This window comes from Juglans regia, chromosome 10 (assembly GCF_001411555.2).
Source record: "Juglans regia cultivar Chandler chromosome 10, Walnut 2.0, whole genome shotgun sequence".
NCBI lineage: Eukaryota > Viridiplantae > Streptophyta > Magnoliopsida > Fagales > Juglandaceae > Juglans > Juglans regia.
In genome coordinates this window covers 26,012,267-26,036,686 of record NC_049910.1, presented here as the reverse complement: position 1 = coordinate 26,036,686, position 24,420 = coordinate 26,012,267, and the positions used below count along the sequence as shown (strand labels likewise).

The following is a 24,420-nucleotide window of genomic DNA, read 5'->3' as shown; positions in this document are numbered from 1 at the left end:
ATGAAACGTGAAGTTGTAGAACTTTGAATCAACTTTCTAAAACCACTAAGATCACCTTCATCGATATGTGGGTTAAGAGGTAACACTGTTTTACTCAGACTAAGTTGATATCACTAAGTACCAAATCTACATATCTAAACTAGCCTTTCGATCATTTTCATAATAAAAAATCTACAAACCTAGCTAGGGAGAGGAGAAGACCCATGGCTAAGCTTTGAATTTGCACATAGAGAAAAGATAAGAAGAGGAGAAGAAAGAGATGGAGAAGAAGAGTGGAGAAAGAAGAAAAGAAGAGATAGAGGCGACATGATGCACCTTAATTTATACTATTCATTTTGTTAATTTAAAGTGACATGATGCCACATGATTTATTAAAAATAATTTAAAACAAAATGACGGCGGACAATACAAAAAAATGAAAATGAAAACTTTAGATTTTATCTACTTTTTTATATTTACATTTTTAATACGTCAAGATAATAAAGTGAGTGAAATAAATTAGAACATACGAAAAGATTTCTCATGGAAGAATCCATAATGCATTTCCAACTTATTAGTAGCCTCTCTCAGGCCTGATGAATGAATTTCACATTGTTTTTGCTTTGATGCAATAAATCCGACATTGATTTTAGCACACAATCGCGTGTACCTCTGCCGGTCTGCACTACATGTTTCTCTACAAAAAAAAAAGAAAAAAAAAGAAAAAAAAAAAAGAGATTAGTCACATGTAAAACTGGGGAGCTGGTTAAGCCGGCTCAACTCTTCTAATTCCAATAATACCCCTATTTGAGCTACTACTCTAAAATCCTCAACGAAACCAAACATGGGCATGACAGTATTTTACTTATAGCCCGATTCATTGCCGATCAAAACACACGGCTGCCTTCGTCCTCCATAGCTTTGCACGAACCTTCGATATCGAGCTCCAAACTCATTACTGTCTCTAAAATATTCCACTTCGGAACTAGTTCTTGAATCTATAAATCTCGGAATCGTCGCAGCTCGAGAACGAGTAGCGTCACCGTTACCACAATTGAGAAGGTATACAAATCCCTGTCTATATTAATCTATGCTGATATTACTTCTAGGGTTACTTTTTTTCTTCCTCGAAGTTTTTTGTTTTGCTTAATTCAATGTATAGTATGGTTTCATATTCTGGAGTTTCATGTTGATTCGACTTCTAGGGTTTACCCTTTTTTTGTCCAAGATGTTTTTTGGTGTTTGGGATTGGTTTGGGGTTTTTTATTTTTATTTTTATTTTTTAAGTTCTGTTCAATGAATTGATATTGGGAAAAAAAATAAAGATTAAAAAGAAAACAGTGCTTTCAAACTTATGGAGTGGCTAAAGTGTATGTGAAACTATCAATTGTCTTTTGAGACTTTATCAGCATGATCCTAGGGAATGGAGGAAATTTTACAATCAGATATAGATAAAAATTGGAAAATATTTTGTTGTGCTGTCATCGGGCGCAATTCTAGTGGATAATAGTTTAACCAGGGAAGTGAACTTGAGGGAAATGGTAGCTCAAAATAAAAGAGTGGAGGTTTATTTTTGAATTGGGAAAGATCATTGAAAAAAAGTGATATTCTTCCTTACTGATACTTAGGTGGCATTTTTTCCTTAAATTAATTATCACTAGCTATATCAGTTGGGATAGTTTTACTGTACTTTATGTCATAAGCTAGTAAAAAATTGCAGCCATTGTTTGGGAGCCTGCAATTGGGTATTTTTTTTTATTTCTTTCCCTTTTTTGCTTTGGCTCATTTAATTGTTTTCCCCGTTTGGATAGTGAGATGAGATGAGATGGTTTTAGATGAAAGTTGAATAAAATATTGTTAGAATATTATTTTTTAATATTATTATTGTTTTGGGATTTGAAAAAGTTAAATTGTTTATTATATTTTATGTGGGAATTTGAGAAAATTGTAATGATGAGATGAGATGAGATGAGGTCGGGCTTGGTGTATTTTGGGTTGTTTTTCACGGGCTTTTTGGGTCATTAGAGGCTTTCTATTATGGGCTAGGTGTTTTCTTGTATACATTCAGTGTACTTGGTTACTCCTTTTGATACATATAATATTTTTACTTATCAAAAAAAGTTTTGCCCTCCTACGTGAAGGGGTGGGGGGAGAGAGAGTTGTAAATTTACGCTGTCACAGTAAAGTATTTCAAGGTTTAAGTTGAGGTTGTTGATTCCCTTTATTATCAATGCAGCATGCAAGCCCTTATATCTGAATTTAATTACATATTATATGAGTCCCAACTAATATATAAATATATATATATATATTTATGCAAGGATCAGAATGTGAATACTCCAGTCATCCAGTGGTTTCATAGTCTTGGAACCCTATTTGAAGATTTGGCCAGTCAAAGTAAGCCAACATCTTCAAAAAAAGAACTAACAAGCTTATCATAAAATACCATCACAATGTTGTAAACCCTAGCTAGGTTTTTCTCATGTATACTACCTGTGTACCTGGGCTTTGCCTTTTTCTATTAATAAAATCTCTATGATTACCTATAAAAAAAAAACAAAAAAAATACCATCACGTTAAGCTCACTTTCTTATCATCAATTAGAAACAAGAAAAAAAGAGCCACAAAACTATGATCTGCCAAAAGAACATAAAGCAACTACCCTGCAAAATTTGAGAGAGAATTTGATTACGAGTCACTCTTGAATTATTTTCGGGTGTATGGGTAATATTTAAGTTTAATTCAGAGATGCTGCAACTAAGGCAGGTTTGGGGGGTGAGATGAGAATTTTGTGTTTTGTTTTGAAGTTTAAAATATTATGTTTTAATATTATTATTGTTTTGGAATTTGAAAAATGTGTATTGGGATTTGAAAAAGTTGAATTGTTTATTATATTTTATATGGGGATTTGAAAAGGTGTAATGATGAGATGAGATGAGATGAGATGAGATGAGAATTTTGTGTTTTGTTTTGTGCCCCAAACCTGCCCTAAATTTTCTGGGGCATGGAAATGCCATGGGTTAAATAAAAAAGTGAATAGCAAAGAGTACTTGGGACAAACAAGTAACAGTACAAGAAAACATAGAAGAGAGGAATTTGTTAAAAGCTACAGGTAGCACACAGTGAAGAAGAACTGGTACATTGAAGTTTAAAGGATTTACTTAACTTGGCCGTCTTTGTTTTTGAAAGTATCCCCTCTAGCATTCAGCTGTATATCCTGAAAGACAAGTGCTGGTTTATTGCTGCATCATTTTTTTTATTTTATTTCTAGGGTGTACATTGGCAATATATTCATTTATTATTATATCATGCTGTGTGTGTGTGTATGTGGAGGATACTCTAGTCCCTTGTGTCTTCGATCATGAAAGTTTGATACTGGTTGGATATCATAGATTTTAGGAGTTCTATGGTATCTGCAATATTGGTTTATATTTTTTTCTTTATTCTCAAAGATACTTCTATTGATAATTATATACACACGTGCATGCTCAAACATATTTTCCATTTAACTATTGGTGGTTCATTTGGACCTCAAACATACTTCTTATTCAACTTTGATACTTGGTTCATTTCACGTTATATTTCAAGCATTAAGTAACTTAAAATGTGGAGGCCGTGTATGTCATGTAATTTGGATTCGTATTTGGTTTCTCCATTGCAGGAGCAGTGTTCTCATCAAGTGGTAATTATAAAAATTGGCAAAAATTTGGCCTTTATGTGCTGTAGTATCACAACTTTGTCATGCACCACTCTGTTTTCTGGGTTTGTAACACAGAGGCTGTGTGGAAACTAATGCAATGGCAACATCTAGCAAGTTTGATCTACCTTCTGGTAGCCCGGATAGACCGTTATACACCAGTGGGCAGCGTGGATCCCACATAGCTGCTCCATTGGATAGATCGGGTAGCTTTCGGGAGAACATGGAGAATCCAATTCTATCTTCTCTTCCGAACATGTCGAGAAGCAGTTCTGCAGCAACACAAGGCGATGTTATGAACTTCTTCCAATGCTTGCGTTTTGATCCAAAGTTGCTGGTTGCAGAGCATAAGTCTAATCGTCAAGTGGACTTTAAACGACATGTGAGTCTTGCACTTAGCGCTTCACCAGATGATTCTTCATCTGGTTCTTTAAAAGGGAAGCTGCTATCATCTCCATTACCAGAGGAAGTCAAAAGAGTAAAGGCTGGTCTGCGTGAAAGTTCTGCGAAGGCGAGGTAGTTTTTTATATCCTCTAAATTTGAGATTGAAGTTGTTATTAGTTATAACAATTTTATACTTACCAGGGAACGTATGAAAACTTTCAATGAATCATTATCTGTATTCAACAAGTTTTTCCCAGCCGTACCATCAAAGAAGAGATCCAGGTTAGAAGGTTTTTCTAATGACCGGTCTAGTATGTTATCAAGTGATCGGTCTGTCCTGGGGCCAAGTGTAGGTAAGATCGGAAATCAGAGTCATGCTGCCACCAGTGGTTTTGAACTTGAGCAGCAAAAATTGGAAGAACGACCTAAAAATGTTGTGCCGAACAAGCGCACTCGAACTTCTTTGGTTGATGTGCGAGTAAGTAACTTGGGATGAATGTCTTATTTAATTATCTTCCAGCAGCTTTTTTTGTTGTTAACCCATAACAAAACTATTTTAGTTGTCATATTACTTTTTGCAGCATGTTACTTTTTCTGTTTCCTTTTTCCTTTTGACAATCACCAGCAGTCAATATGGTTGTTGGCGCAGATCATGCTTTTATACCTTTATACTCATACATTACTTCCATAATATATAGGATTTCAGTCAACTATTTCCATACAATTTGTTGCCTAGTTTTGACTTTTTTCCCTTATTGTTGTTTATATATGTGTGTGTGTATATATAATATTATTTTACCTCAGTTTTAACAGGTGCCTTGTCTACTCTGTAGATTCTTGAGTTTATGTGTATATGATTGCATGTTTTTACTTGTGCACCTCTCTCTCTCTCTCTCTCTCTCTCTCTCTCTCTAAGTTATGTATACCATGTAATGCTGGATTTTCTTGCTTTATGTATTGTTTTTTGTTGAACCAAAATTTGGGTAACATGCATTACCTGAATTTTTATTCCTCCAAGATATGACTGATTGAGATTCTAATAAATATAGATGGATGTGCAGAGTAATGCTCATGTCAGGCTATCTGGGGCTATAGATAGAGAAAGGGAAATGCAAAGGCTTGCAAATAGTGGTGCAGTTCAGGCTGAGGATCGAACACGACCTATTGGTGTCGATGGTTGGGAAAAGTCAAAAATGAAGAAAAAACGTTCTGGGATAAAGCCAGATGTTTCTCCAAGTACAGTGTCAACTAAACCAATTGATGGCTACCGGGATGCTAAACAGGGAATACAGCAAAGGCCTGTTGCTGATGCTCGGTCGAGGTTAAGTAATGAATCCCATGGTTTCAGGTATGACTTATTAATTTTCATACATTTGCCCATGGCGACATTTTGAACCCTTACATCTATTAGTAGTTTCCAATAGGCAGTGCTGGTTCATTTAGCTGGTATTTTGTTGTGGAATTTATTTATTTGTTCCCAGTAAGAAGCTTGGGAATGCTTGGCCCTGGGTACAGATGGCCTGTATAGCCATTTGGAGCCTTGACTGAATAGTAGAAAAATTCAAGAGTGCTTTTCATAGTATATGAACTCACAATCATATCTTCAAGCCTCCCACTGAGGATATTGTGGGGGTAGATGGTCTTGCTGATAAAGATGTTCTTTTTTATGCAATGGCATTGTTTCTTTCTTTTCTTTTTATAAGTGAGAGAAAAGAAACAATAAAATTTCAGTAAAAGGTACATCTTTATCAGCAAGACCAGCTACCTCCATCAGCAAGACCATCAATACAATTCAATTGTTTCCAAGGGTCGAAGCCGAAACTTCGACATACAAGACAACCCCAGTAAATCGTGCATAATGTGTTTTTTAGTATCCTTTTCCTTTGTTTTTCCTGGTTTCTTTTGTTTCTCCTCTTTTCTTGGTTTTTCCTGTCCTTGTTTCTGGTTAGGGCCTTCATTGGTGGTAGTTCATTGTGTAGCATGTAGTTAAGTTGGGTGTTTAGATCTTCTGTCCTTGCTTCTGGATCATCTTTGGGTCGGAAGTCTGGATGAGTAAGAACTTGTAAGAGCTTAACTTAGTCATGAGAAAGATTGCTATTGAATCGAAGGTGTTTGAGATAAGGAGGGAGGGGCGTGAAGTGCTTATCACGGAGAGGGGTTGGAAAGGATCGCAAACATTGAAGTTGGGCTGGGATACAGCATGCTGGGTTTTAAGGGCCTTGGAGGGAATGTTCTCAGCATGGAAGGAAGGTGTTTTATTCTGCTTACAGAGATGGTAACAGTGGATACATCGCACAGAAGAGCTTCAATTCCCGTGGTTGTTTCTTGGCCTTAGTGGAATATAGTGGAGAGGGGCGTCGGAGATTCATCTTTATCCCTGGAGAAAGGGAAGGAATGGGGTGGAGGAGGCTTGCAGCAGTCGTAAGGGAGGTGAGTAACAAAGGTGTTAAGGGGAGAAATCTTCCTTCTTCGACGTCAACAGTAGCTCGGTCTTACTTGGAGGCTCTACAGACACCGCGAGAGGGGGGAAACTTTGCTTCGGCAGGCTTGAAAAGAGTAGAGGAAGCTCCTGTTGGGGTAGGTGCACAGAGACGGGAAGGTGATGGCAGAGGCGAGTATGGGCATAAGGATATTTTGAAGGATTTGCGGGATATGCATGTAGCTTTGGAAGAGATGGCTGTTAGAGTCAATGGGATGATACGGTGCGTTTTGGGTAAAGGTGTTATGGGTTCGAATTTGGGCCTGGGGAGTGGACTGGAGTCTGAAGATGCAGACAAGGCTCAGCCCAAACCTAATTCCGGATCCATGCCCAACCAACCGAAAGCTCTGGTGTGGAGGAAGAAGCCGCTGTTCGGGGCGGACTTAGAGGTGGGTGGGTCAGTGCCTCTGACGTCGGCGAAGCCTCAGACGGTGTCGACGCAGGCTCTCGTAGCTTCGTTGGAAGTAATACCGCCTGTAGCAGAGGCTGTTAAGCATGGAGGGGCAAAACTAGGCAGTTCTGCCGTAAGATCTGAATCAAATGACTTGGCTCCTACACAGACTCAGTCGAAGGTAGTAGTGAAGGAGATCCCGAAGTCAATCATGAGGAGTAAAGTTGTCTCTCTCGGGAGCAAAGGCAAGACAGTTTCGGCTCAAGACCGAGACTTTGTTTCGGAGTCGATATCAGCACAAACCCTTCCACTATTGGCACAGAATATGCCGATAGGCACAATGGAAGCTTCGGAGGAGCTTCAGGTGGTCCACCATGTTCTAGAAAGGGAGGCAGGGGAAATTGTTGAGGATGTTGAGGGACAGTGTGAGGTTCTGACATCTATGTTCACCCATATGAGGGAGGTTGGGGAATATGGCGAGGCTTCTGAGCGTCAAAATGAGCTGGAAGGTCTGAAAGAGCTGAGGGGTAATTGTTTAGAAGAGCTGGAAGAGCAAGTTAGGATGGTTTTGGTGCCAGAACTCGAAGTAGCTGTTTATGAGGAGGAGATGGATAGTTCATCTCCATTACAAATGACTCCTCTTCAGATTGTGTCGGAGGAAACCTCAGATTGGGTCTTTAAACAAGTGGAGAAAATTCAAAGCTGTGTGGGTCTCTTTTATGAGGGGTATGAAGATCAACTGAGGGCACTTTTAGTTGCTATTGAAGCTGGTCGGTCCACGGTAGAGCAGTCTTCTATGAAAAAGAAGCGGGAGTTGAGAAGATTACATTGTTCCATTAATTACGACAATAAGGAGGGTACCTCAGGGAGGAACCGATTTAAGGGGAGGGATGCCATATCTGTTAATGAAGCCTAAAATTATGTCGTGGAATGTAAGGGGGCTCAATAATGTCAATAAACGCCTTCGCATCAGGTCTATTATTCATAGCTGGAAGATTGATGTTGTTTGTCTTCAAGAAACAAAATTAGTTAATGTGGACAGAAATGTTATTAGTAGCTTGTGGAGAGGTTCATTTGTAGGCTGGTCTTATCTAGCCTCTTCAGGTGCTTCTGGTGGAGTCTTAGTCATGTGGGATAGTAGAGTTGTCAAGATGGTAGAAGAGTGTATTGGAAATTACTTGGTGGCATGTGTTTTAAGGAACGTGGAAGATGGGTGGTCGTGGGCATTAGCAAGTGTTTATGGTCCCATTAGGGATTGGGATAGGATCCTGATGTGGGATGAAGTCTCAGGGTTATACTCTATGTGGGATCTTCCTTGGTGCATTTGTGGGGATTTCAACATTGTTCGTTTCCCAAGTGAAAGGGCGGGTCTTTCTTCAATAACTGCAGCAATGGAGGCTTTCTCACAGTTGATTTTCGACTTGGAATTGCTGGATTTGCCGTTGGTGGGGGGTGAACATACGTGGTCCAACTCTAGAGGCAGTTCAAGACTAGACAGATTTTTAGTTTCATCGTCGTGGGAAGCTCATTATCCGAAGTTGTGCCAAAAACGGTTCCCAAGGATAGGATCGGATCACTTCCCCATTATTCTTGAGTGTGGGGGTATTCATGAGGGCAAACGACACTTTAAATTCGAGAATATGTGGCTAGAAGTGGAGGGCTTCGTCGATATGGTAAAAAATTGGTGGCTGTTGTACCAGTTTGTGGGGACTCCTAGCTTTGTTTTGGCTTGTAAACTTAAAGCTTTAAAAGCTGATTTGAAGACTTGGAACAAGGAGGTTTTTGGGAATGTTGAGCAGCAGAAAAAAACCCTTTGGGATGAGCTCCAATCCTTGGAAGCTGATGGGGATGGTGAGGAGAGTTTGACTAGGTTGAATGAAGTAAAAATAGAACTTGAGAGGGTTCTTTTGAGGGAAGAAATATCATGGAGGCAAAAGTCTAGAATTCTTTGGCTCAAAGAGGGGGATAAGTGTACTAGCTTCTTCTACAAAATGGCTAATTCTCATAGACATAACAACGCTATCGAGATGCTAAGAGCTGAAAATAATCTCCTTACATCACCGGCTGAGATCCAAGAGCATGTTGTGCAGTATTTTAGTTCCCTCCTTAGTGAGATGGAAGATTGGAGACCTAAGATAGATGGATTGAACTTTGCAGCGGTAGATGCTTCTTCAAAAAGCTGGCTGGAAAGGCCGTTCGAAGAGATTGAGGTGCATCGGGTGGTGTGTGGAATGCGGAGAGACAAAGCTCCCGGGCCGGATGGCTTTTCTATGGCATTTTTTCAGGAATGTTGAGACTTTGTGCGGGAGGATGTGATGAAAGTTTTTCATGAATTCTATGAGTTTCAGAAGTTTGTGAAGAGTTTGAATGCCACTTTTATTGCATTAATTCCAAAAAAAGTGGGTGCTTCGGAGTTGAAGGAGTTTTGCCCGATTAGCTTGGTAAGTAGTGTCTATAAGATTATTTCAAAGGTGTTAGCAAATAGAATGAGCAAAGTGATGGGGAAGATCATTTCCAATTCTCAAAACGCTTTTGTTAAAGGACGACAAATTATAGATTCGGTGTTGATTGCAAATGAATGTGTAGATAGCCGCATACGGGAAGGGGCTCCGGGGGTCCTTTGTAAGTTGGACATGAAAAAAGCATATGATCATGTAAATTGGAATTTTCTTTTGTATATGCTTAGAAGATGCGGTTTTGGTGATAAGTGGTGTGGCTGGATAAGTCACTGTATTTCAACAGTTCGCTTTTCTATTCTTGTTAATGGGCAGCCTTGTGGGTATTTTCCGAGTTCTAGAGGTTTGAGGCAGGGGGATCCCTTATCTCCCTTCTTGTTTGACATTGTTATGGAAGCCTTGAGTCGAATGGTGGAGGCAGTGGTAGGAGAAGGATTTATTTCGGGATTTTCAGTAGGAACCAATCCTAGTGGCCCCTCTACTATATCACACTTGCTCTTCGCTGGTGATAATCTCATTTTTTGTGAGGCTGTTGGGGAACAAATTCAAATTTTGAGGGCTGTCCTGCTATGTTTTCAAGCCATCTCGGGATTAAAAGTGAACTTAAGTAAATCGGAATTGGTACCGGTGGGAGAGGTTCATAATATTCATCACTTGGCTGAATTTCTGGGGTGTAAAGTTACTTTGCTGCCCATAAAATACTTCGGATTACCGTTAGGGGCATCTTTTAAGGCCAAACACATTTGGGATGGAGTGATCGAGAAGATAGAGAGGAAGTTGGCAGCTTGGAAAAGGATTTACTTATCTAAAGGGGGTAGGATTACTCTTATTAAAAGTACTCTCTCTAATATTCCTACTTACTTCCTTTCTTTATTCCCTTTACCAGTTGGTGTGGCCAATCGTATTGAAAAATTATATAGAGATTTCCTTTGGGGAGGCTTGGGAGAGGAGATCAAAATTCCCTTAGTAAGCTGGAAAAAAATCTGCCGTCCGATTGCTGATGGAGGTCTGGGTATTCATAGTCTTTGTAGTTTCAATAAGGCGTTGTTGGGGAAGTGGCTATGGAGATATCATGGGGAAGAGGAAGCATTGTGGAGGGGGGTGATTGATTGCAAGTATGGTAGTGATTGGGGAGGATGGTGTACCATGGAGAGTAGGGATTCGTATGGAGTGAGTCTATGGAAGTTTATTAGGAAAGGTTGGGGTCGCTTCCTAAAACAAGTTAACTTCTCGGTTGGTGATGGCTCAAAAATCAGATTTTGGTCTGATGTTTGGTGTGGGGATATTGAATTGTTTCGAGCATTTCCGGCTGTTTTCAGGTTGGCAACTAATAAGCAAGCTTCAGTTTCCGACGTGATGGTATCTTCCAATGGAGTGGTGCTTTGGGATGTAGGCTTCTCCAGATCTGTCCAGGATTGGGAAGTAGAGGAGGTTACTGAATTTTTTAGACAGTTGTATTCAGTGGTGTTAAGAAGACAGGGCAGGGACCAACTTTGTTGGAATCAAACAGCCTCCAAGAAGTTTTCAGTTCGGTCTTATTATAAAGTGATACTTAATCTGCACCATATTGGCTTTCCTTGGAAGAGGATTTGGAAGGCTCATGTTCCGTCAAGAGTGGCTTTTTTTGTATGGACAGCAGCAATAGGGAATATTCAGACTATTGACAACCTGAGGAAGCGTGGAATGATTGTTGTGGATTGGTGCTTTATGTGCAAGAAAGAAGCGGAATCAGCAAACCACCTACTACTTCATTGTGAAATGGCTAAAGTGCTATGGGATGGTGTGTTTGGAAAGGTTGGGCTGTGCTGGGTTATGCCAGAAGCAGTGGTCGATTTCCTAACATGCTGGACTAACTTTCAAATGCATACTTGTCCCCAAGTGGCAGCTGCTTGGAAAATGCTGCCTTTGTGTATTATGTGGTGTATTTGGTGGGAGAGAAATGAGCGGTGCTTTAATGATCGGGAACGCAATAGAGATGCATTTTGGAAGTTTTTTATAAGCACTCTAATTAGCTGGTTCTCTGCTATTGTAATGAAGGGAGGGGATGTAAACGCGTTCTTGTCTTCGTTTTTCTAAGTTCTAGAATGTATTAGGTGTTTCTTGTGTATACTCCCTGTGTACTCGGGCTATGCCTATTACATTGTTATTAATAAAGTTATTACTTATAAAAAAAAAAAAGTATCCTTTTCCTCTAGGAAATTATTTTAATTCTTCTTAGGGACTCTTAAGCTTTTTAAAAGGAATTGGACTTGGGGGGGTGGTCTATTTTACGGTAGTTTTAGTTGGAAATTTATTTTTATTTATGGATTTTCTCATTCTTGAAAGTGGAAATTAATTGAGAAGGCAATAGGGTAGAATCCAGGGAGTAATGGCACCTACTTATGGTTGGTATTTTTGTGTATTCTTTTATGTTCAATTCATTTATTATGTGTTCTGCTTATGATCATTCAGTGCTGTATTGTCCTTATTTAGACTTCCATCAAAGCAAATGTTATGGAAACCACCTCCATGCTTGGTATTGATGTTTAGGACAGTTAGGGTTATGCTTCTTTGTGCAGAACTATAGTCTAAAGGGTGCATCTTTGATTTATATGATTCTCAGATTTTGATTGTGTCAGAAAATATATTTTTTCAATGATACCATACTAATGGATGCTAATAGACAGAACATGATGTTGAGGATTGTCCCAATAAAATTTCTGTTTGGATGTTCTGACCTTTCGACTTAGCAATGGTGATTGGTCAACTTTCTGCAAGTTTTGAATATAATTTTTTTTTTTTGATAGGTAATAAGAGATTTTATTCCAAGTAAATAGGCATACCCAAGTATATAGGAAGTATACAAGAGAATACACCTAAATACAAACTAAAGCAAAATAGAATTAAAATAAAGCATTACAAATATTCATATCCCTCACTAGATTGTTCACCCAAAAGTTTAAAGTGCTAAAGAAAAAATCCCTAAATTCCCCCATTGTGCGTTCACAATCTTTCAAGCACCTCCCATTTCTCTCTAGCCGTAGACACCAGAACAAACATGAAGGAATCATCCTCCACTCAGCTTTATTGCATCCACATCCCGCAGCACCTGGCCAACTAGCCAAGAAATCCACCACATGAAAAGGCATCACCCAAGCAATGCCTACCCTTGTAAATAACTCATTCCATAAGGCAGTCACCATTTCGCAATGAAGAAACAGGTGGTTAACAGATTCGCCATCTTTTTTTACACATGAAGCACCAATCCATCACATACAAACCCCTTTTCCTCAAATTATCAGTAGTTAAAACTTTCTCCAGCGACACCAGCCAGCAAAAAAATGCAACTTTACTGGGCACTCTAGCTTTCCAAATGCATTTCCAGGGGTATGATTTATTACCATGACTATTTAACACCTTCTTTGTGTCGAAATGCAATGTCTTATCCACTAGCACCATTTCTCCCCAAATCCAAATCTCCCAAGCAAGTAAAGAAGAAAATCCCAATTGACATGATCAAAAGCCTTTTCATGTCCAATTTGACTCGATATTAATTGCTCATGAGTGTTTGAATATAATTCAAGTCCATGAAACAAATTTGAATTGATTTAATTTTGACGATTGTATTTTATAATTGTTGAGAGGTGATATTAATCTGTTTCTTTATGTAGGCCTCCAGTCCTTAATGGAGCTGTCGGAGTTGGAAAGTCAGATGGTATCTCACAACAGACTGGCTTGGGCATGCGTTCCTCCATTCCTAGGACTGACCCCGACTATGGTTCCCTCATGAATGATAGGAGAGATCGCCCTCTGGGTTCAGATAAGGAAAGGGTTAATGCCAGAGCTGTTAATAAGTATGTATAGCATCCTTTTTTTCGAGTTTTTTTGGGGTCATTTTGTCTATCTTATGCACATTATAATTACAAGTACTTCTTAGGTCAAATATTTTTCTCTTCTTTGAATTTGTGTTCATATAGTTTCTTTTTGCTGAGCCTTTAGTTTACTTCTGGCGATTTTGTTTATCTTAACCATACTATGATTTTGACTCTTTTTCTCTTGTGCATGCTTAGGACAAATGTTCGTGACGATCTTAATTCAGCCAGTCCTACCTCAAATGCGAAAATGAATGCATCTATTCGAGCTCCAAGATCAAGTTCAGGTGTTGCACCCAAGTTGTCCCCTGTTGTCCATCGAGCAAATGTTCCTAGTGATTGGGAGCTTTCTAGTTGTTCGAACAAGCCCCCTGCTGCTGTTGGACCCAATAATCGAAAACGAATGGCATCAACACGGTCTTCATCCCCACCTGTTCACTGGGCTGGCCAGAGGCCACAGAAGAATTCCCGAACTGCTAGACGAACAAATCTTGTTCCTCCTATTGTTTCTAGTAATGATGAAACTCCTGCTCCGGATGCCGGATCTGATATTGCTGGTAGTGAAATTGGGTTGGGGCTTGCCAGACGCTTGCCTGGCAGTTCTCCTCAGCGAGTGAAATTAAAAAGTGATCCTTTGTCTTCAGCCACCTTATCTGAAAGTGAGGAGTCAGGGGCTGTGGAAACTAAATCCAGAGATAAGTGTAGAAAGTCTGATGAGATAGATGAGAAGGGTGGGCAGAGTGTACAAAAGGTTTCAACATTAGTCCTGTCATCAAGAAAGACTAAGCCAGTTGCTGCGGACGATCTTGGAGATGGTATTCGTAGGCAAGGTAGGACTGGGCGAGGTTTAACTTCTACAAGGTCTCTCATGCCAATGACTGTTGAGAAGATTGGGAACGTGGGAACAGCAAAACAGCTCAGGAGTGCAAGGCTTGGGTTTGATAAGACTGAAAGGTCAAGCATTTGCGTCCTAAATATATATTTCTTGTTTTCTTAACAAATTTTCTCATTTTGTAGTCGAACAATCTTGGGCACTTACATTGCAATCTAATAGTTTGTATGGATTCTTTTACTCAGCAAGGCAGGTCGTCCACCAACGAGGAAACTTTCAGACCGTAAGGCCTATGCACGGCAAAAGCAGACAACGACCAACGCATCAGCAGATTTTCTTGGTATTTGGTTTTGACTTTTTAAGTAAATATGTATGAGCCCTGAATTTATTGTACCCTAATCACTTTTGGTTTTACCTTATTTAGTTGGGTCAGACGATGGGAATGACGAGCTATTGGCTGCTGTAAATGCTGTTATTAATCAAGGTAATGTTCTCACTAAAAATTTTGCACCCATCTTTTGGGCACAATTTTGTAGTTTTTTGGGTTTATTGATTCATTTGTTACTGCAGTTCGTGCCTTTACAAGCCCTTTTTGGAGGCAGATGGAGCCGTTTTTTGGTTTCATATCTGAAGCAGACATTGCATTCTTAAAGCAACAAGTAATGGACCGCCTTTTTTGTTTTCTATAGATTATATGAGATATCTTACTCTTACTGACAGATAGATATTTGTATTGTTAAAAATGTGGTATGGATGAAGTTCGCGGTATAAATTTTCATCTTGTATGCTAACAAGTTAGTAAGAAGGTACCCAGCAGGCTTTAATATTTTCATCTGTGATTACTGGATAAGAAACTCATATCTTATTTTAGTAAATTATTTTAGTAATAGCACAACTATGAATAGAGATCCTCTCCAACTGCTTGACTGAATTGGATGGTCCAATTATGGAGAGAGATATACAAATCGTGTGGGCCCTACAACATTTAATGCTGTTTGTACCCCACAAGCATTTAATGTTGGGGCTATCTTTCTTTGCAGTGGACCATCCAATTTGGTTAGACCTTTAAAAAGGATCTCAATTGCACTGTTAGTCAATGGTTAGTTGAAAACTCCTCTTTCAAAGTCTAAGGCTATGGCTAAATCAAGCGAGAAGCACTTTTGGTCAAAGAAATCTTAAAGGTAATTAATTAGGTCAATAATGCTTTATTTTCTTCTATAATACTAGAGTCGATGGTGCTTTTGTAGTTCTATAGTTGTTGGTCATGGGCCATAGTTTTAGGTCTTGAATTTCATTTTAATTACTAGGTGAGTCTTATGTAGTATATGGATTTTTATGTATGGGTTTATATAGAGTGTTGCCTTTTTCAATGTTCTAACCTAAATGAGATATGAATTTTATTGAGTGTTGTATAAACTCTTACCGATTAAAAGAAAAGAGTGATGTATTAACTCATTCTTTTTTAATAAGTAAGTGCATTAACTCTTTCCGGGGTTAATGATATTTAATATCTGGGATAGCGCATTGCAAATGCTGCAATGGATAGAAGCTTATATTCGAGAGTTTTAAATGCTGCCTATGGATATAAAAGTGCAATGCTTAACCTCTGGGAATTTGCTGTATATAGACTATAACAGAAGATGTAATGCACTAGTTTCAGAGAGTTTCGAGCTGTTGTACTTCAAGGAGTTTCCTGTGCTATGGTCTCTTAAGTTAGTCTATTAAGCATTACCCTCCCGCCACACACATATACACATTGATATATTTACATAAGTTATCTTTTTTGTGTGCATCTCAAGGCTTAGATCTATTACTATTTTCTGAGGTAAAATCCTTTCATGGTAATCAGCGTTTCTAATTTTATTACTTCTCTTCATCTGTTAGGGAAATCTTGATTCCTCTGCTCCTACGCCAACTCCACTTCATTCTAGTGTAGTTGGTTGCTGTGCTGTTCCTAATGGATATGGGTTGATTGAGCATGAGATAGAGATGGGGCTTTCTACTGGAACAAGAAGCATCGAACTGCTTGCAGAACAGTTAGTACCACGTACAGGGGATCATAGTCTGATTCCCTTATGTCAGAGGCTCATAGCAGCTCTAATTTCGGAGGAGGATTGTAAAAGTGTAAATGAAGACCTCAAATATAATGAGTATGGTTCTGAATTTGAGCTGGATGGAGAGTTGGAATCTAATAATATGAATGACCAGTCATTTGTTAGCTTCCAGTTTGTTGGGCCTACTGCTTTTAATGGCTTTAGGATAACTGGGGAGGCAGAGCATGATGAACCTGAAAGCAACATAGTGGGCATCCTAAACACAGGGATGAACTCAACATTTGGTCATTCCCCAAACGACTTACATTCAGACCTTTCATTGATGTCTAGCATGGCCTGTTCTGAATTTCAGTATGATAATATGCGGTTAAATGAAAAACTTCTCCTGGAGGTTCAAAGTATTGGTATTTTCCCAGAACCTGTGGTAAGTTCACTTGTACAAGAATTATTGCATGAATTTTCCATTTTTTGCTGTTGTAGCATTGTTATAGGTCCTTTAAGGTTTTGTTTTGATTACATGTTTGCTTTTCAGCCTGACATGGCACTGATAGAGGATGAAGGAATCAGTGATGAAATCAGTAGATTAGAAGAGAAGTACCAAGTACAGGTATTTGATACCATTGCAAAGGCCCTTACGTCAAATCAATAACCATTATTTTTCCTTGAGTCCATTCTTAAATCCCCATCCTTGTATGGTTGGCATGGAATACATTATATTCTACTTGATCTATTCCTATGGCTAGTTTGGTTGAACAGATTTTATGGTTGGAAAGATATTTTATCAGGAAAAAAAAATCAGAAGAAAGTATTTGGAGTTTGAATAGAAGAAGGAATATTCATATTGCATGAACTCGTTTATAGTTGGAGCTTTTGTTTTATTTTGTTTGGTTTTTATTTTTATTTTAGATAACTATTTTGAGTTGGAACTTTTCATCTTGCAATGACCTAATTCTATTCTAAAGATATTCATCAAATGAATTTGTATGTTGATTCACTAGGTTTTGAAGAAGAAAGGCTTGCTAGATAGACTTTTGAAATCTGCCTCAGCCATGAAAGATCTCCAAGAGAAGTAACAATTCTTTTCTTTATCTTCTGATGAATTTCTTTCTTTCTTTTACTTATGCTTTTGACTATCATGGTGCAAACAAAAATGTTGTATTCTCATGTAGGGAGTTTGAAGAGCGTGCCCTTGACAAACTTGTTGGAATGGCCTGTGAAAAGTATATGGTAATCATCTTAATAATCATTCCCTCCTTTCATCTTTTTTTTGTTATTGGTCATTTTTTTTGGTTTGAATCGTTTGATTAATATTAAAGCTTTTCTGGCCTAAGTAAGAGCTAAACTGTTACATACTCATAAAAAAGAAGACCTAAACTGGCATATGGTGAGAGAAAAAGGAGAAGAAAGGGGCTTTAATGCAATGTTGATGTTGGCGGCCCCTTGAAGCAAGAAATGGGATATTTGGGATTTACGGTAAAAGGTGTGAAGGCTGACTATAGAGAACAAAGTAGAAAGTATAGAACAGAGAAGGATAGAGGCAAGTGATGGTTTTAGTGTCTCAGTCCTTCACGTCCATGTTTGTTAAGTACCATATCGCTGCATTTCGTGGAGTACTATGAGCTTCTGGAAGGGTTTCCTGAAATTCATCATCTAAGGATGATCTTATCGCTTTCCCATTTGCCCATCTTTAGAGGGGCAGTATTGTTTACCACTTTTTTCATTTGTAAAGATGAAAATATGTACTCTCAGTCGGCTAAAGGATAAAAACTTCATCCAAAAGAAAAAAAGGATGGAAAAGGAGAAAATGCAATATATTTTGTGTCTCAAGTAACCTTAAACTGTTCTGTTTAATGCAAAGATGTCTTATCCTAATGGTAAAGCACAACCATCATGGAGCTGATGCATGACTTACAATTAAAAAAATATTCAAATTTAATGATGGTTTTCCTGAGGTAGTTGTGATGGATTCAAGATTGATTGTCATTGACATATTTTTGGTTCAATGTTGAAGGCCATGTGCACTGAATGGTCAAAGCCTTTGGTTTTGGCCAGAGACTTTGCTCGTCATTTGCAACAGGCATCTTGGGTCTGTATTCTAGCACCTGGGACAACCCAGGTTATAGGCTACTGGAAAATGGAGTTTTTTTAGTTGTTTGTCATAGTTAGACTTTGCTTAGACTCAACTGGAGTGGTATTTATGAAACTCGAGAGGTGCTAAACAAATCAAGGGAACCCATGAAAAAAATGGTAGTTGAGGTTTGTAAACACATTCTTTCGAAGAGAACTTTCTTCCTTTTGGTTATCTTTAGATACAAAATACCTATACTAGGTAAAACAATAAATTTAAATCTGGAAGACTACAGTGATGGATGTTCAGTTGCAAAGTTGTTAAAAAGGGGCATTGCCATGGAAAGGGAGGCCTATGGCTTTCAGTGGTGGAAGTTAAGTATGCTAGTATGTGATGCAGTTGGTGCTTTCGCGAGGTTGGAGGGTCTTATGCTGTTGGAGTGTGATAATTCATAAAGAGTTGGGAGAAGTTTTCTTATCACACTAGATTTGTGGTTGGAGACGGGGCCAAAGTAAAGGCTCTGAAGGATGCTTTACCTGATGTGTTCAGTGTTGCACAAGCTAAGGATGCTTCTGTGGCTGACTGACCATATGGAAATCTCTATTGCTCCCATCAATGAAATGTCAACTTTATCAGAGCAGCCCATGATTGGGTTATAGATGCCTTTACCTCATTCTTTAATCTACTACATTCTACTTGTTTCAGACAAGAGGTGTAGACAAGCTTCTATGGGCTCCCACCCAGAGGGATGTTCTTTGCCTGCTCTCTCTATAATGCCCTTACTTCTCATAATGACAACTCATTTTCTTGGAAGAGCATATGGACTAAGGTCCTTTCACAAGCTGCACTTTTTGCTTGGATAGCCTCTCTAGGAAAGATTCCCATCATCGACAACTGACGGGAGACACATTGTAGTGCTTGATTGGTGCTGCATGTGTAAGAGAGTGCAGAGTCTGTTGATCATCGTTTACTGCATTGTGAGATTGTTAATGAACTGTGGAGTCTTCTTCAGACGGGTTGGTTTGGCTTGGCCAAAACACTAATGGACTTTTTTAATTCCTGGAGAATGGCAGCCCTCAAATTGCAGCTGTGGAAAAAGGCTTCTACTTGTCTAATATGGTGTATTTGGAGGGAATGGGATGATAGAAGTTTTGAGGACCCCGAACATATGCTAGAGGAGCTCAAACCTCTCTTTTCCAACACTCTTCCTTTGGATGCCTTTGATAGACTTCAATGGGCTTAGCTTTCATAATTTTCTTATTTCCTTTTCTCCTTCTAGACAGATGTATTTCTTGTACACTTCTTGTATACTTGGATTGTGCCTTTTGTTTCTTTTGGTGAAGTCTCAGCACTAATTAAAAAAAGGTCATTGTCTGGTTTTACAAGTTCCTAGCCGCAGCTTTTGATCTAAAATTCTGACCATTGTGGATGATTTCTGTTTGAAATTTATTCTCTCTCTCTCTCTCTCTCTCTCTCTCTCTCTCCCCCCCTCCTTTTCTCTGTGCATTATTGGTCAACTTGTATATTCATCACACGTTTAATTATGTATTCTTTTTCTGTTTGCTTTCTTGTGTTCTTTTTTTCTAGCAATTCCATCGAGGACATCTAGATGTTCTTTAACAAACTAGTTTTTATTGCCTCATCTATTATCATGCCTGAGACTATCATATATTGAAATGAGGTCGCACTTCTGTTTCTGAAAGTTCAATTGCATACATGGTAAACTAAATTTAGCACCATTGTTGTTTTATAGACTGGCACTGGTGGGAAGATTTCCAGTAACAAAATGGTTAAGCAAGCTGCATTAGCATTTGTTAAACGGACATTGGAACGATGTCATAAATTTGAGGATACAGGAAAGAGCTGCTTCAGTGAACCCTCATTTAAAGATTTATTTCTTTCTGGGTCTTCCAATCTCAATGGTGCACGGCTGGTGGATACTACTACAGAGGGTGAATCAACCAAACCATATACCTGCATCCGTTCTCTGGAAGGTAGGTTTTCTTGTATCTCCTTCGATGCCTTAAGGGAAAAATAGTGGTGATCTGCTTACTGTTTCATACGTCTTTGAACAAGTATTTTTTATGTCCTCAGTGATTGCTAGGGCATAGATATTGGGGCCGGTTTGCAGATTTTGGATTTCTTGTGTCCTTTTGTTTTGTGTTCTGTGGCATGATTCAGTGATGGATTGTTATTTTTGTTTCTCTGCAGCATCCATGAGTTCACAGCAAAGCCCTTCGCAGTTTATTAAGAATGCAGACAACCACGATATTAATTCTTTGGATGCCCTTCTGCCTGTAAATCACTTCTCTGAACAAACTAGAGAAGATACATGGTCAAACAGAGTGAAGAAGAGGGAATTGTTGCTTGATGATGTTGGTGGTACTATTGGTAGTTCAAGTGCCCCCTCAGGCATTTGCAGTTCTCTATTAAGTAGTGCCAAAGGAAAGAGAAGTGAGAGGGATAGAGATGGAAAGGGACACAGCAGAGAGATTTCATCTATAAATGGTACTACTAAGATTGGTCGGCCTGCTTTATCAAATGTTAAGGGGGAAAGGAAATCTAAAACAAAGCCGAAGCAGAAAATGACTCAACTATCTGTTTCCGTAAATGGCCTTGTCGGCAAGATATCAGAGCAACCCAAAGCAGCATTGCCTTCTGTATCAAAGTCAAATGATAATACAAGTAGCCATGTCAAGGAAAAAGATGGGCTTGGCTTGGATGTATTGGATGACCCTGAGTCTCTTGATTTATCGAATCTACAGTTACCGGTAATGGATGTACTAGGTGTGCCTGATGATCTTGATGACCAGGGTCAGGATCTGGGTTCATGGCTGAACATTGACGATGAGGGTTTGCAAGATCATGACTTTATGGGTCTTGAAATTCCAATGGATGACCTTTCAGACTTAAACATGATGGTTTGAAGTTGCTTTTACTTGTATAGTCTTGTTCATTATACGAGTGACATACAAAACAAAGTCGCTGTTGTCAAGAAATGACCCGTTACATGAATAGTCATTTGGCTACCAAGTTCAAAATTAGGTTACATAAATTCTTTCGTAGACTCTTGCACAAGTTGATTTTCAAGTGAACCTTTCGGATGTTTTGGATTTTGCTCCTGTGTTAAGTTGGTGACTTTGACTGTAAATTTTTGTTCAAGGTTCGAGTTAGTATGTCCTACCAATTATCTCGTAGCAAACACTGGACTCTGGACGTAGCTGTCACAGATGAGAGAACACTGGGTCTTCTCCTGTACATACATTTTACATTTCTAATAAAATCATCCTTTTTGTTCTAATATCTCCTGGCTGACATGCTCATAATGAGGTATTGCCTTCTTTTCATACCTTTATTTTTTGATTTCTTATGAATTATCTCATTCTGTCATCTCTACAGCTGAAGTTGTGGTGAATGCAGTATTCACAATGTAGGCTCTGTGCGTCAGGGATTTTTTCCTTGAGATAGTAGGACTCATTAATTAACAAATGTGGTTATAGTCATGACTGAGTTATCATTATTGAAAGGGGGTTTCTGTTTCTGCTCTCCAACCAGTTTCTGTCCTCCTCTATATTACCTTTTGGTGTATTTTCAGGTTTCTGGTTATCCTAATCTCAGTCTAGCCGATGGTAAGATTTTTCTTGCCATCTTTCTTCTTCTTTTAGTATTTGGAAGTCTTATGCTGTAGAATTGGATTGTTCATGCGCTATGTTATGTGGTATAATTTCCTATGGGAAGATCATGCCCAATTGCAGGAAGTCACATTTGCTGTTGTAATTGTGACAATTTCAGGGTTTCTATTTGCACTAAAGCTCATGATGATTGGTTGGACCCATCTCAGGAATTAGTAATCCACAACTTGGAGTTTCTCTGCAGGATTTATTTTTCACCTGATTAGGCCACCTTCTCAATTGTTATTAACTTGCATGCAGTATTATATTTTCGAGGTATATCTCTAACCCCTAGCCTTCAGTTGGCTCAAATCATGTTTCAGTATAGGTCTGAAGTATTTATCTTTATTTTGTTAAAGGCATTTATTTCTAGCTTTAAACATTAAGATTATGCCTCCTTGCCACATGGAATTTGACTTAAAAGTAGTGAGGTTTATCTTTTGAAATGTCCAACTCAAATTGACACCCAGTTCATTCTCAATGCTTGCCTTGTGTATGTATGGTTGGGTCTTGTGCCTTGCCCCAAACTGTTTTCTTGCTTCAGACTAAAACTCGAAATCATAACTGATACACATTTCATAAATACGGTTAATATTTTTAACGCCGTTGAGACTTCAAACCCACTGCATGATGGTTTATTTTGTTTGCCTGACAAGCTTGTAGTATTTTATCTTCTCATTTTCCAGTGAAGCCGGAAGCTGACTTTCACTGTGGGTTTTAGTTTTGCAACTCATTTTTGTGAGGACCTATGTTGGCTTGTTAACTAGGCTTTGGTGGTGCTTGTCATATGAAACAAAGAGAAATACTTTAGCTACAAAGGAATTACACAAAAGTAAATCTACAAATTAAAGTGGCTTTGATGCCAACGTCAGATTGTAAAGTTACTCTTAGAGCAAAGTAGATCTAATAGATCACGTGAAACCACGTCAGTTCGTGGATTTATTTTTGTATAATCTCTTTGTGTTTGTAGCAGTTCTCATGAAACAATGCCTTCACCTATAGATTCTTTTCTAGCTCGAATTTTACCATTCATGTTCCAAGATGATATGATGAAACAAATACAAGGCTGCAGAATCCGTGGACAATAGTGGATAGTAGTAGTTTATTTGTTTAGTGTGGTAATGGGAATAGACTGCATCCATTATTGCATCTGAAGATCCACTCCGCATTGTAATTTGTTGATTTTTCAGTTCTCTTGCATGAGTGCGTCTTCACCCGGCTCTTGGTTTGGTAGATCCGATGTATCAAGCAGTGGTGCAAGTGATAAGACTCAAAAGCCTTCAATAATTACTTTTCTAGTCAATAATATAACCCTAAAAGGATTGTTTGAAATTCTTACCTGAATTAGAGAGCATGAAGTGGTATAGAGATAAGACACATGAGGTGTGTCTTACAACATTTACTATTGTTTAGATTGTTTGGGCAATATTAAATGCTTAATTAATACTATAAGACTTATTTTATGCATTTATTTTCCCCTCCTTAGTGATGGGTTGTGTATCAAAAGTGATTATAATTTGTGATTATGGCTATTTCCTTGAAGAAATACAAATAAAATTCCATTATGAAAAGAACGTACCCATTATGAAAATTCCTTTGTTTCTTTTGGCTCTAAGATTTGACAAACTTATCAGGAGCTGCATATGAAAATTGAGATCCACACGCTACTCTCCCTGTTAGAGCTCGTATATCATGCACGACAGAAGAGTTAAAAGGTTGCATAAATCCCTCACATGTGAATTCAACAATTATTTCACAAGTTTCTCCAATGTTCTCTCTCTCTCTCTCGGATAGATAGTTTTCTAAGAAGTTTCTTCAGTGGTGGGGTTGCAATACTTAATTCTCAAAAGCAACAGTCACATGAATCATAGTCGGCTACATTTGGGTAGTAAAGTGATCTCAGATGATTTGTAAATAATAGTAAGAAAATGATGAAAAAGTAATGATAAAATATTGAAAAGTAGTGAATAGTAATAAAAAGTAGCAAAAAGTAATGATATTGAATAGGAGTAGAGTGATTTCAGATCACTCAACTATCTAAACTTAGCCTAAGAATCACTCAACTAAAGAGAGCTAGAAAATTGGGGAGGGGCTTTATATTCCCCTTCCCAATTTCTCTCGGAGATGTTCAACAAAGTAACAATCCTCAAGGTGCCTTGTCATTCCCTAGCCTGCTTCGAGTGCATCTGATCAGGCATTTTCAATTCCTCTTTGTTCAAAACTCAGAACTATATTTAACTATCTTTAAATTATTTGAGGATGCAATCTCAACTAGTCTTCCATCTGCCCTCATTTCACTTCTACTGCTTTTCCAACAATACCTTTTTTTTTTTATAAAACGGATCATAACCCTTCATTAAGAAAGGACTTACAAAGTTGACTTGAAAAACAAGCCAATTACAATAGTTAGTAACAACCCAGTACACTTTCGTGACTGACATGGTCTAGTCCAGACGATAAATCTTTAAAGATCTAGATCTTAGAGAAAACTACCACCTCTGTCCACGACAGAGGTTACAAAGCCCCATACCCCGACTAAGCAGGGTAGGGTTCACCAA

At 38.5% G+C, this 24,420-nt stretch overlaps 1 protein-coding gene across 4 annotated transcripts; it reads left to right on the top strand.

Moving 5' to 3' along the window:
- The first annotated feature begins 844 nt into the window (after positions 1 to 844).
- LOC109009965 lies at positions 845 to 23,333 on the top strand. 4 transcript variants are annotated; one of them, XR_001999138.2, is made up of 17 exons: positions 845 to 1,041; positions 3,641 to 4,192; positions 4,262 to 4,538; positions 5,122 to 5,408; positions 13,037 to 13,219; positions 13,436 to 14,191; positions 14,315 to 14,409; positions 14,494 to 14,553; positions 14,640 to 14,728; positions 15,954 to 16,547; positions 16,656 to 16,730; positions 17,122 to 17,192; positions 17,293 to 17,350; positions 19,945 to 20,185; positions 20,403 to 21,521; positions 21,787 to 21,820; positions 21,984 to 23,333. XR_001999138.2 is itself a non-coding variant. In XM_018990649.2 (15 exons), the coding sequence occupies exons 2-15, from the start codon at positions 3,777 to 3,779 to the stop codon at positions 21,116 to 21,118; spliced, it is 3,918 nt and encodes a 1,305-aa protein (XP_018846194.2). In that variant the 5' UTR covers positions 845 to 1,041; positions 3,641 to 3,776; the 3' UTR covers positions 21,119 to 23,333. The 4 variants fall into 4 exon arrangements, 1 of the variants encoding a protein (XP_018846194.2); XR_001999137.2 differs by having other exon boundaries at positions 20,403 to 21,820; XR_001999139.2 differs by having other exon boundaries at positions 20,403 to 22,138; positions 23,053 to 23,333.
- Positions 23,334 to 24,420: the final 1,087 nt, after the last annotated feature.